Source organism: Zonotrichia albicollis, chromosome 34 (assembly GCF_047830755.1).
Source record: "Zonotrichia albicollis isolate bZonAlb1 chromosome 34, bZonAlb1.hap1, whole genome shotgun sequence".
Lineage (NCBI taxonomy): Eukaryota > Metazoa > Chordata > Aves > Passeriformes > Passerellidae > Zonotrichia > Zonotrichia albicollis.
The window spans coordinates 775387-788139 of NC_133852.1; the positions used below are offsets into that span (position 1 = coordinate 775387).

The following is a 12753-nucleotide window of genomic DNA, read 5'->3' on the forward strand; positions in this document are numbered from 1 at the left end:
TTAACCCCTTCTATACCACACAGCACCCCCATTAACCCGATCTGTACCCCATAATTCCCCCATTAACCCCTCAGAATTCCTCTCTGTACCCCACAATCCCCCCCCTTAACCCCCTCACTAATCTCCTCATCCCCCATTAACCCCTTCTGTTCCCCATAATCCCCCCATTAACCCCTTCTGTACCCCATAATCCTCCCTTAACCCCTTCTGCACCCCATTAATCCCCTCTGTACCCCCTAACCCGCCCTTAACCCCTTCTGTGCCAAATTAACCCCTTCTATACCCCATAATCCCCCATTATTCCCCTAATCCGCCCATTAACCTCTCTGTACCCCATTATCCCACTCTATACCCCACAAACCCCCCATTAACCCTGTCTTTATGCCATTAACCCCTTCGGTACCCCATAATCCCATTAACCCCTTCTATTCCCCTTAACAGCCCCCACTAACCCCTTCTGCACCCCATATGCCCCCATGAAACCCCTCTATACCCCATAAACTCCTCATTAATACCCTCATCCCCCCATTAACCCCTTCTATACCCCATCAACCCCTTCTGTATGCCATAATCCTCCCATTATTCCCCTAATCCCCCCATTAACCCCTTCTATACCCCACATCCCAACCACTAAACCCTTCTATGCCCCATAACCCCCCCATTAGCCCCTTCTGTACCCCATAACACCTCATTAACCCCTTCTGTACCTCATAATCCCCATTAACACCTTCAGCACCCCATAATCCCCCATTAACCCCTTCTACTCCCTCCCCATTAACCCCCCTTTAACCCCCTCTACAACCCATTAACCCCTTCTATACCCCACAACCCCCCCATTAACCCTTCAGCACCCCATAATCCCCCATTAACCCCCACATTAACCCCTTCAGCACCCCATTAACCCCTTCTATACCCCACAATCCCCCCATTAACACCTTCAGCACCCCATAATCCCCCATTAACCCCTTCTACTCCCAATTAACCCCCCTTTAACCCCCTCTACACCCTATTAACCCCTTCTATACCCCACAATCCCATTAACCCTTCAGCACCCCATAATCCCCCATTAACCCCCTTTAATCCCCTCTACACCCCATTAACCCCTACTATACCCCACAACCCCCCATTAACCCTTCAGCACCCCATAATCCCCCATTTACCCCCACATTAACCCCTTCAGCACCCCATTAACCCAGTCTATACCCCATTAACCCCCACATTAACCCCTTCAGCACCCCATAATCCCCCATTAACCCCTTCTATACCCCATTAACCCCCCCCATTAACCCTTTCCCCCCCCCCCGTACTCACCCCCGGGGTGGGGGCCGCGGCCGTGGGGCTGTCCCGGGGGTCCCCCCCGCCCTCGGCCCCCCGACTCCTCTTTGGCTCCAGCTCCTCCTTGGCCAGGGCGGGCAGGAGGTGCCCCCCCCCCCGCTCCGCCCGGCGCTTGCGGCGCCGCTCGGGGTCCCGGCCACGGGCCCGAGCCCCCCGGCGCTCGGCCTGCTCCAGCTGGGGAGGGGGACACCCGTCAGACACCCCCAAATTGGGAATGGGGACACACAGACCCCTCAGACACCCCCAAATTGGGACAGGACACACACAGACCCCTCAGACACCCCCAAATTGGGACAGGACACACACAGACCCCTCAGACACCCCCAAATTGGGAATGGACACACACAGACCCCTCAGAGATCCCCTCGAGCCCCCCGGCGCTCCGCCTGCTCCAGCTGGGGAGGGGGACACCCCTCAGACACCCCCAAATTGGGACAGGACACACACAGACCCCTCAGACACCCCCAAATCGGGCATGGGGACACACAGACCCCTCAGACACCCCCAAATCGGGAATGGACACACACACAGACCCCTCAGAGATCCCCAAATCGGGAATGGGGACACACAGAACCCTCAGAGATCCCCCCGAGCCCCCCGGCGCTCCGCCTGCTCCAGCTGGGGAGGGGGACACTGAGAGACCCCTCAGACACCCCCGAATGGGGAATGGGGACACACAGACCCCTCAGAGACCCCCCAAATTGGGACAGGTGGGGACAGACCCCTCAGACACCCCCAAATCGGGACAGGACACACAGACACCTCAGACACCCCAAAATCAGGAATGGAGGGGACAGACCCCTCAGACACCCCCAAATTGGGAACAGACACACACAGACCCCTCAGACACCCCCCGAGCCCCCCGGCGCTCGGCCTGCTCCAGCTGGGGAGGGGGACACCCGTCAGACACCCCTGAATCGGGAATGGACACACACAGACCCCTCAGACACCCCCAAATTGGGACAGGTGGGGACAGACCCCTCAGACACCCCCAAATCGGGAATGGACACACACAGACCCCTCAGACACCCCCAAATTGGGACAGGACACACACAGACCCCTCAGACACCCCCGAATCGGGAACGGGGACACACAGACCCCTCAGAGACCCCCCCGAGCCCCCCGGCGCTCGGCCTGCTCCAGCTGGGGAGGGGGACACCCGTCAGACACCCCCAAATCGGGAACGGGGACACACACAGACCCCTCAGACACCCCCAAATCGGGACAGGACACACAGACCCCTCAGACACCCCCAAATTGGGAACAGGGACACACAGACCCCTCAGATACTCCCAAATCGGGAATGGACACACACAGACCCCTCAGACACCCCCAAATCGGGGCAGGACACACAGACCCCTCAGACACCCCCAAATCGGGAATGGACACACACAGACCCCTCAGACACAACCCCGAGCCCCCCGGCGCTCCGCCTGCTCCAGCTGGGGAGGGGGAAAAGGAGAGACCCCTCAGACACCCCCAAATCGGGAATGGACACACACAGACCCCTCAGATACCCTCAAATCGGGAATGGGGACACACAGACCCCTCAGACACCCCCAAATTGGGACAGGACACACAGACCCCTCAGACACCCCAAAATCAGGAATGGAGGGGACAGACCCCTCAGACACCCCCAAATTGGGAATGGACACACACAGACCCCTCAGACACCCCCCGAGCCCCCCGGCGCTCCGCCTGCTCCAGCTGGGGAGGGGGACACCCGTCAGACACCCCCAAATCGGGAATGGACACACACAGACACCTCAGACACCCCAAAATCAGGAATGGAGGGGACAGACCCCTCAGACACCCCCAAATTGGGACAGGACACACACAGACCCCTCAGACCCAACCCCGAGCCCCCCGGCGCTCCGCCTGCTCCAGCTGGGGAGGGGGACACCCGTCAGACACCCCCAAATCGGGAATGGACACACACAGACACCTCAGACACCCCAAAATCAGGAATGGAGGAGACAGACCCCTCAGACACCCCCAAATTGGGACAGGACACACACAGACCCCTCAGACACCCCCAAATCGGGAACGGGGACACACAGACCCCTCAGACCCCCCCAAATTGGGACAGGACACACACAGACCCCTCAGACACCCCCCGAGCCCCCCGGCGCTCTGCCTGCTCCAGCTGGGGAGGGGGACACCGAGAGACCCCTCAGACACCCCCGAATGGGGAATGGGGACACACAGACCCCTCAGACACCCCCAAATTGGGACAGGTGGGGACAGACGCTTCAGACACCCCCAAATCGGGACAGGACACACAGACACCTCAGACACCCCAAAATCAGGAATGGAGGAGACAGACCCCTCAGACACCCCCAAATCGGGAATGGACACACACAGACCCCTCAGAGATCCCCCCGAGCCCCCCGGCGCTCCACCTGCTCCAGCTGGGGAGGGGGACACACCCGTCAGACACCCCCGAATCGGGAATGGACACACAGACCCCTCAGACACCCCCAAAATCGGGAATGGGGACACACAGACCCCTCAGACACCCACAAATCAGGACTGGGGACACACAGACCCCTCAGACACCCCCAAATCGGGAACAGGGACACACAGACCCCTCAGACACCCCAAAATTGGGAATAGACACACACAGACCCCTCAGACACCCCCCGAGCCCCCCGGCGCTCCGCCTGCTCCAGCTGGGGAGGGGGACACCGAGAGATCCCTCAGACACCCCCAAATCGGGAATGGACACACAGACCCCTCAGACACCCCCAAAATCGGGAATGGGGACACACAGACCCCTCAGACACCCCCAAATCGGGACTGTGGGCGGGTTTGGGATGCCCAGGGTGGGAGGAGAGCAGTGCAAGGAGGAATTTGGGGGTCTCTAAAAGATTCTGGGGACCCTCACCCTAAAGGGGCAGGTTTGGGATGTGCTCTGTACCCCGGGCAGTTTGGGGAGTCCTGGGGCAGTTCTGGGGGTGTGCTCTGTACCCCTGGGCCGTTTTTGGGGTCCTGGGCAGTTTTGGGGTCCCCGGCAGTTTTGGGGTGCCGGGTCAGTTTTGGGGTCCCCGGGCAGTTTTGGGGTGCCGGGTCAGTTTTGGGGTCCCTGGGCAGTTCTGAGTGTCCTGGGGCAGTTTTGTGGTCCTGGGTCAGTTTTTGGGTCAGTTTTGGGGTCCCAGGGCAGTTTTGGGGTGCTGGGTCAGTTTTGGGGCTCCTGGCTCAGTGTTGGGGATCCCGGGTCAGTTTTTGGGGGGTCCCGGGTCAGTTTTGGGGTCCCGGGTCAGTTTTGGGGTACCCAGGTCAGTTTCTGGAGTCCCCAGGCAGTTCTGGGGTCCCCGGGCAGTTTTGGAGTGCCGGGTCAGTTTTGGGGGGTCCCGAGGCAGTTTTGGGGTGCCAGGTCGGTTTTGGGGGGCCGGGTCAGTTTTTGGGGTGCCGGGTCAGTTTTTGGGGTCCCGGGCAGTTTTGGGGTGCCGGGTCAGTTTTGGGGTGCCGGGTCAATTTTGGGGTCCCAGGGCAGTTTTTGGGGTCCCAGGGCAGTTTTTAGGGTCCCGGGCAGTTTTGGGGTCCCGGGCAGTTTTGTGGTCCTGGGTCAGTTTTTGGGGTCCCAGGCAGTTCTGGGGTCCCGGGCAGTTTTGGGGTGTCCCGGGTCAGTTTTGGGGTCCCAGGGCAGTTTTGTGGTCCTGGGTCAGTTTTTGGGTCAGTTTTGGGGTCCCAGGCAGTTTTGGGGTCAGTTTTTGGGGTCCCTGGGCCAGTTTTGGGGTGTCCCGGGTCAGTTTTGGGGTCCCGGGACAGTTTTGGGGTCAGTTTTGGGGTGCCGGGTCAGTTCTGGGGTCAGTTTTGGGGCGCCGGGTCAGTTTTGGGGTCAGTTTTGGGGTCCCGGGCAGTTTTGGGGTGCCGGTCCGTTTTTGGGGTGCCGCACCTCGAGCAGCAGGCGGAACAGGGCCAGCGGGGGCGGGCGCGTGGCCTGCAGCAGCCGCCAGATGCTCTGGGCCTCGTCCAGCGTCACCTCCAGCAGGTCCCCCTCCATCATCAGCTCCTCCAGCGGCCGCCGCGTGGCCTCGGGCAGCTCCAGCACGGGGCCCTGGAGCCGGGGCAGCGCCGCGCTCAGCGCCTCCAGCTCTGTGGGGACATTGTGGGGTCATGGGGACACCGTGGGGACATCGTGGGGACACCACAGTGACACAGGGTGTGTGCCCTCGGGCAGCTCCAGCACGGGGCCCTGGAGCCGGGGCAGCGCCGCGCTCAGCGCCTCCAGCTCTGTGGGGACATTGTGGGGTCATGGGGACACCGTGGGGACACCACAGTGACACAGGGTGTGTGCCCACTGCCAGCTCCAGCACGGGGCCCTGCAGCCGGGGCAGCGCCGCGCTCAGCGCCTCCAGCTCTGTGGGGACATCCTGGGGACATTGTGGGGACACCACAGTGACACAGTGACACAGGGTGTGCCCATTGCCAGCTCCAGCACCGGGCCCTGCAACCGGGGCAGCGCCGCGCTCAGCGCCTCCAGCTCTGTGGGGGCATCGTGGGGACACTGTGGGGACATTGTGGGGACATGGGGACATCATGGGGACATCGTGGGGACATTGTGGGGACACCACAGTGACACAGTGTGCGCCCATTGCCAGCTCCAGCACGGGGCCCCGCAGTCACACTCAGCAACTCCAGCTCTGTGGGGACATCGTGGGGACACCATGGGGACATTGGAACATGGGAATGCAGGGCACACTCAGTGCCTCCAGCTGTGCAGGGACACCACAGGGACATTGTGGGGACACCACAGTGACACAGGGTGTGTCCCCATTGCCAGCTCCAGCACCGGGCCCTGCAGCCGGGGCAGTGCCGCGCTCAGCGCCTCCAGCTCTGTGGGGACATGGGGACAGTGCGGGGACACCACAGTGACACAGTGTGTCCCCATTGCCAGCTCCAGCACCGGGCCCTACAGCCAGGGCAGTGCTGTGCTCAGCGCCTCCAGCTCTGTGGGGACATTGTGGGGACATGGGGACATCGTGGGGACACCACAGTGACACAGGGTGTGTGTCCACTGCCAGCTCCAGCACCGGGCCCTGCAGCCGGGGCAGCGCCGCGCTCAGCGCCTCCATCTCTGTGGGGACATTGTGGGGACATTGTGGGGACACCACAGTAACACAGGGTGTGTGCCCATTGCCAGCTCTGGCATGAGGCAGTGCTGCGCTCAGCGCCTCCAGCTCTGTGGGGACTTCGTGGGGACACCGTGGGGACACCACAGGGACATGGGGACACAGGGACAAGGGGACACAGGGGCTTCCAGTCCCAGCAGCGCTACGCTCAGCATCTCCAGCTCTGTGGGGACACCATGGGGACACCACAGTGACACAGGGTGTGTCCCTATTGCCAGCTCCAGCACGGGGCCCTGGAGCCGGGGCAGTGCTGCGCTCAGCGCCTCCAGCTCTGTGGGGACATTGTGGGGACATCATGGGGACATTGTGGGGACACCACAGGGACACAGTGTGTGTGCCCTCGGGCAGCTCCAGCACGGGGCCCTGCAGCCGGGGCAGCGCTGCGCTCAGCGCCTCCAGCTCTGTGGGGACATCGTGGGGACACCACAGTGACACAGTGTGTGTGCCCATTGCCAGCTCCAGCACCGGGCCCTGCAGCCGGGGCAGCGCCGCGCTCAGCGCCTCCAGCTCTGTGGGGACATTGTGGGGACATTGTGGGGACATGGGGACATCGTGGGGACATTGTGGGGACACCACAGTGACACAGTGACACAGGGTGTGTGCCCTCGGGCAGCTCCAGCACCGGGCCCTGCAGCCGGGGCAGCGCTGCGCTCAGCGCCTCCAGCTCTGTGGGGACATCATGGGGACATCGTGGGGACACCACAGTGACACAGTGACACAGGGTGTGTGCCCACTGCCAGCTCCAGCACCGGGCCCTGGAGGCAGGGCAGCGCTGCGCTCAGCGCCTCCAGCTCTGTGGGGACACCGTGGGGACATGGGGACATTGTGGGGACACCACAGTGACACAGGGTGTGTGCCCATTGCCAGCTCCAGCACCGGGCCCTGCAGCCGAGGCAGTGCTGCCCTCAGCGCCTCCAGCTCTGTGGGGACATTGTGGGGACACCACAGTGACACAGTGACACAGTGTGTGTGCCCATTGCCAGCTCCAGCACGGGGCCCTGCAGTCACGCTCAGCGCCTCCAGCTCTGTGGGGACATGGGGACATCGTGGGGACACCATGGGGACATTGGAACATGGGAATGCAGGGCACACTCAGTGCCTCCAGCTGTGCAGGGACACCACAGGGACATTGTGGGGACACCACAGTGACACAGTGACACAGTGTGTGTGCCCATTGCCAGCTCCAGCACGGGGCCCTGAGCCGGGGCAGTGCTGCGCTCAGCGCCTCCAGCTCTGTGGGGACATCATGGGGACATTGTGGGGACATTGTGGGGACACCACAGTGACACACTGACACAGGGTGTGTGCCCTCGGGCAGCTCCAGCACCGGGCCCTGCAGCCGGGGCAGTGCTGCGCTCAGCGCCTCCAGCTCTGTGGGGACATCGTGGGGACATTGTGGGGACACCACAGTGACACAGTGACACAGTGTGTGTGCCCATTGCCAGCTCTGGCATGAGGCAGTGCTGCGCTCAGCGCCTCCAGCTCTGCAGGGACATGGGGGACACCGTGGGGACACCATGGGGACACCACAGGGACATGGGGACACAGGGACAAGGGGACACAGGGGGTTCCAGCCCCAGCAGCGCTACGCTCAGCATCTCCAGCTCTGTGGGGACACCATGGGGACACGTGGCACACTGTGCTCAGTGCCTCCAGCTCTGCAGGGACATCATGGGGACACCATAGGGACATGGGGTGCACTCAAGCACCTCCAGCTCTGTGGGGACATTGTGGGGACACCATGGGGATGCCACAAGGACTCCCCAGATCCACAGGACCCCCAAGGTGAGCTCAGCAGGGACCCAGGGGATCCCAAATCCCTCTGTCCCTGCCCCATGGGATCTGTTGGATCCCTCTGTCCCTCCCTGGATCCCTCTGTCCCTGCCCCATGGAACCCCCTGGATCCCTCTGTCCCTGCCCCATGGATCCCTCTGTCCCTGCCCCATGGAACCCCCTGGATCCCTCTGTCCCTGCCCCTTGGATCCCTCTGTCCCTGCCCCATGGAACCCCCTGGACCCCCGAGGGTCTCCCCACGGCCCCGATCCCACTCACCCGAGGGCAGGGGTCCGTTCTTCTCCGGGCTGGGGGCGTCCCCGTTCTCCACTGACACCTGGGGGGGGATGGAGGGAAGGTGTTTGGGGGGCCTCAGCCTCCCCCAGCCCCAAAAACACCCCAAAATCTGCCCCACACGTTCCCACTGCCCCCCAAACCCTCCCACCTTGGTCTGCTCGTTGTGGTGGGCGTCACACAGAGAACCATCACCCCAAAACTCCCAGGAATCTCCCCAAAATCCCATCATTTCCCCAAAACACCCACAAATCCCCCAACTCTCACCTTGGCCTGCTTGCAGCTGGTCATGCACAGGGGTCTGATACTCCAAATTCCCCCCAAATCCCCCACAGTTCTCCCAAACCCTGCCCCAAATCCCCAACTCGGTCTGCTTGTTGTGGCTGGTCTCATACAGGGCCCTGACACCCCACATTTCCCCAAAATCTCCCCAAAATCCCCATAATTCCCCCTAAAACCCCCCTAATTTCCTCCCAAAACCCAACTTGGTCTGCGTATTGCGCCTGGCCTTGCACGGGGCCCTGACACCCCAAATTCCCCCCAAATCACCCCAAAACCCCCATAAATCTCCCCCAGACCCACCTTGGTCTGCTTGTTGCGGCTGGCCTCGCGCAGGGCGCTGACACCTCAAATTCCCCCCAAATCCCCCTCAAATCTCCCGAAAACCCCCACAAATCTCCCCAAAATCCCCACCTTGGTCTGCTCGTTGCGGCTGGCCTCGCGCAGGGCCCCGTCGCCGCCATCCCTACCATGGTGCAGCCGGTGCCGCAGGGCCCTGACACCCCAAAATCCCCCCAAATCACCCCAAAACCCCCATAAATCTCCAAATAATGCCCACCTTGGTCTGCTCGTTGCGGCTGGCCTCGCACAGGGCCCCGTCACCATGGTGCAGGTACTGCCACAGGGCCCTGACACCCCAAATTCCCCCCAGATCACCCCAAAACTCCCAAAATCTCACTAAACCCCCCCAAATTTCCCCAAAACCCACTAAATTCCCATACCTTGGTCTGCTCGTTGCGGCTGGCCTCACGCAGGGCCCCGTCACCATCACCACCATGGTGCAGCCGGTGCCGCAGGGCCCTGACACCCCAAATTCCCCCCAAATCCCCCTCAAATCACCCCCAAATCCCCCCAAATCCCCCCCAAATCTTCCCCAAATCTCCCCCAAACCCACCTTGGTCTGCTCGTTGCGGCTGGCCTCGCGCAGCGCCCCATCACCATCCCCATGGTGCAGGCGGTGCCGCAGGGCCGCCAGGCGCTCCAGGGGCGCGGCCACCTCGGGGGACGCCAGGAGCTGCCGGGCGCGGTCCTGCCAGGTGATGGCCCTCTCGGTGAGGCACTGCAGGGCCTCGCCCTCGGGCAGCCGCACCGGCAGCTTCTGCAGCGCCACCAGCAGCGCCAGGATGGTCTCGAGGCGCGGCCGCCGCGAGCGCTGGCACAGCGGGCACAGGAACTTGGCGTCCCACTCCCACCAGGCCGGCGACGGCTTCTGGGCGCCCAGGCGGGGCCAGGCCACGCAGGAGCCGTGGAACCAGTCCCGGCAGAGCTGGCACTGCAGCATGCCCGGCCCCGAGGGCTGCCCGCACACGCACGACGGAGGGCCCGGGCCCGGCAGGGGCGGAGCGGCTTTCTGGGCGTTGGCGTGGCGGAGGCGCAGCATGCCCTCCTTCTCCTTCTGCTCGCCCTCCTTGAACGCCACGATCTGGGGAGAGACATTGGGGGCTTCAGGGTGTGACCCCCAACCACCCTAAGTGCCCTCCTGCTCCTTCTGCTCGCCCTCCTTGAACGCCACAGTCTGGAGGACACCAGGGGGTGAGAGGGGACAGAGATTGGGGGGTGACAGGGTTGGGGGGTTCAGGGTGTGACCCCCAACCCAAACCCCTCAGTGCTCTCCTTCTGCTCACCCTCGTTGAATGCTACAATCTGGGGGGGATCAGGGGGTCAGAGGGGACACAGACTGGGGGGTGACAGGGTTGGGGGGTTCAGGGTGTGACCCCCATCCCAAACCCCCTCAGTGCCCTCCTGCTCCTTCTGCTCAGCCCCCTTTAACACCACGATCTGGGGGGACAGAACAGGGTGAGAGGGGACAGGGACTGGGGGGTGACAGGGCGTGACCCCCACCCCAAACCCCCAAATGCCATGATCTGGGGTGAGGGAAAGCAGGGGTGACTGGGTGTGACCCCCCCAAGTCCAAAGCCTTGAGTGCCCTCCTGCTCCTTCTGCTCGCCCTCCTTGAATGTCACAACCTGGGGGGGATCAGGGGGTCAGAGGGGACAAGGTTGTGGGGTGACAGGGTTGGACCCCCACCCCAAGCCCCTGAATGTCAAAATATGGAGGAAAATTGGGAGTGTGAGGTGTGACAGGGATTGGGGGAAATGTGGGTGCCCCATCCCCAAAGCCCTGAACACCAAGATCTGGAGAGAAACTGGGAGTGTGAGAGGTGACAAGGACTGAGGGAATGTGGGTGCCCCCCATCCCAAAACCCCAAAACCCCCAATTTAGGGAGAACAAGGAACATGAGTGATAACAGCAATCGAGGTCAGATGTGGTGCCCCCCACCCCAAACACCTGAATGCCAAAATCTGGGGGACAGCAGGTGGTGAGAGGCAACAGGGGTTGGGAGAAATGTGGGTGCCCCCCACCCCAAACCCCTGAACACCAAGATCTGGAGGGAAATTGGGAGTGTGAGAGGTGACAGGGTTGGGGGGGGGTCACAGGGTGCCCCCCAGCCCAAACCCCAATTCAGGGAGAACAACGAATATGAGTGGTGACAAGAATCAATGTCAGATGCGGTGCCCCCACCCCAAATCCCTGAATGTCAAAATCTGGAGGGAAATTGGGAGTGTGAAAGGTGACAAAAACCCCAAAACCCCCCAATTCAGGGAGAACAAGGAACGTGAGCGATAACAGCAATCAATGTCGGATGCGGTGCCCCCACCCCAAAGCCCCCAATCCCGCTGTGGGTGGGCACAGCAGGGACAGGAGCAGTGCCAGTGCTGGGGGTCCCGGGGTGCCCCCCACCCCCCCCCCAGCTCACCACAGCCCCGGGGTCCCGCAGGTCCTGCGCCGACAGCCCCAAGCTCTCGGCGTCCAGCCGGTACAGCCCCGGCTCCTGCCGCCACTTGAGCCTCTTGCTGCTGTCCGAGCCGGCGTCAGCACAGGGACACAGCACCTGGGGGGCACAGCGAGGGGTCAGCGCCCGGCCAGGACCCCCCCCCGGCCCCCCAGAGCGCCCCCAGACCCACCTCGAGCAGGGTGTAGCAGGAGTTCTTCTTGAGGAAGGTGCGGGAGGCCTTGTCCCGCCACGAGTGCGCCGTGCCCACCTGCACCTCGAGCTGCCGCAGCTCCTCCAGGCGCACGGGCAGGTCCCGGCCCACTGCCACCAGGCCCTCCAGGTCATCCAGGCACGGGTAGTGGTCACCGTTCTGGGGGGACACAGGGTCAGGGGTGACATGGGGACACGTGGGGACACGGCCACCAAGGCCTCCAGGTCATCCAGGCACGGGTAATGGTCACTGTTCTGGGGGGACACAGGGTCAGGGGTGACATGGGGACATGTGGGGACACATGGGGACACGGCCACCAAACCCTCCAGGTCATCCAGGAACGGGTAGTGGTCACCGTTCTGGGGGGACAGGGACAGGGGTGGCATGGGGACATGTGGGGACACATGGGGACACGTGGGGACACGGCCACCAAACCCTCCAGGTCATCCAGGCACGGGTAGTGGTCACCGTTCTGGGGGGACACAGGGTCAGGGGTGACATGGGGACATGTGGGGACACGGCCACCAAGGCCTCCAGGTCATCCACGCACGGGTAGTGGTCACCGTTCTGGGGGGACAGGGACATGGGGACACATGGGGACACGGCCACCAAGGCCTCCAGGTTATCCAGGCACGGGTAGTGGTCACCATTCTGAGGGGACAGGGACATGGGGACACATGGGGACACGGCCACCAAACCCTCCAGGTCATCCAGGCACGGGTAGTGGTCACCGTTCTGAGGGGACAGGGACATGGGGACACGGCCACCAAACTCTCCAGGTCATCCAGGCACGGGCAGTGGTCACCGTTCTGGGGGGACACAGGGTCAGGGGTGACATGGGGACACATGGGGACACGTGGGGACACGGCCACCAAGGCCTCCAGGTCATCCAGGCACGGGTAGTGGTCACTGTTGTGAGGGGACACAGGGTCAGGGGTGACATGGGGACA

The 12753-nt window shown here is 62.8% G+C and overlaps 1 protein-coding gene across 1 annotated transcript in view; it reads right to left on the reverse strand.

Moving 5' to 3' along the window:
* LOC141726289 (lysine-specific demethylase 5C-like) overlaps positions 1–12753 on the reverse strand; it is a gene marked incomplete at its 5' end in the record, with an annotated part of 69003 nt that overhangs the window by 1639 nt on the left and 54611 nt on the right. Inside the window, 10 exon segments of the mRNA XM_074531037.1 lie at positions 1312–1509; positions 5234–5433; positions 5509–5571; positions 5636–5711; positions 5768–5845; positions 7291–7841; positions 8523–8580; positions 9712–10239; positions 11575–11709; positions 11783–11962. Of these exon segments, the coding sequence (XP_074387138.1) occupies positions 1312–1509; positions 5234–5433; positions 5509–5571; positions 5636–5711; positions 5768–5845; positions 7291–7841; positions 8523–8580; positions 9712–10239; positions 11575–11709; positions 11783–11962 (2067 nt within the window).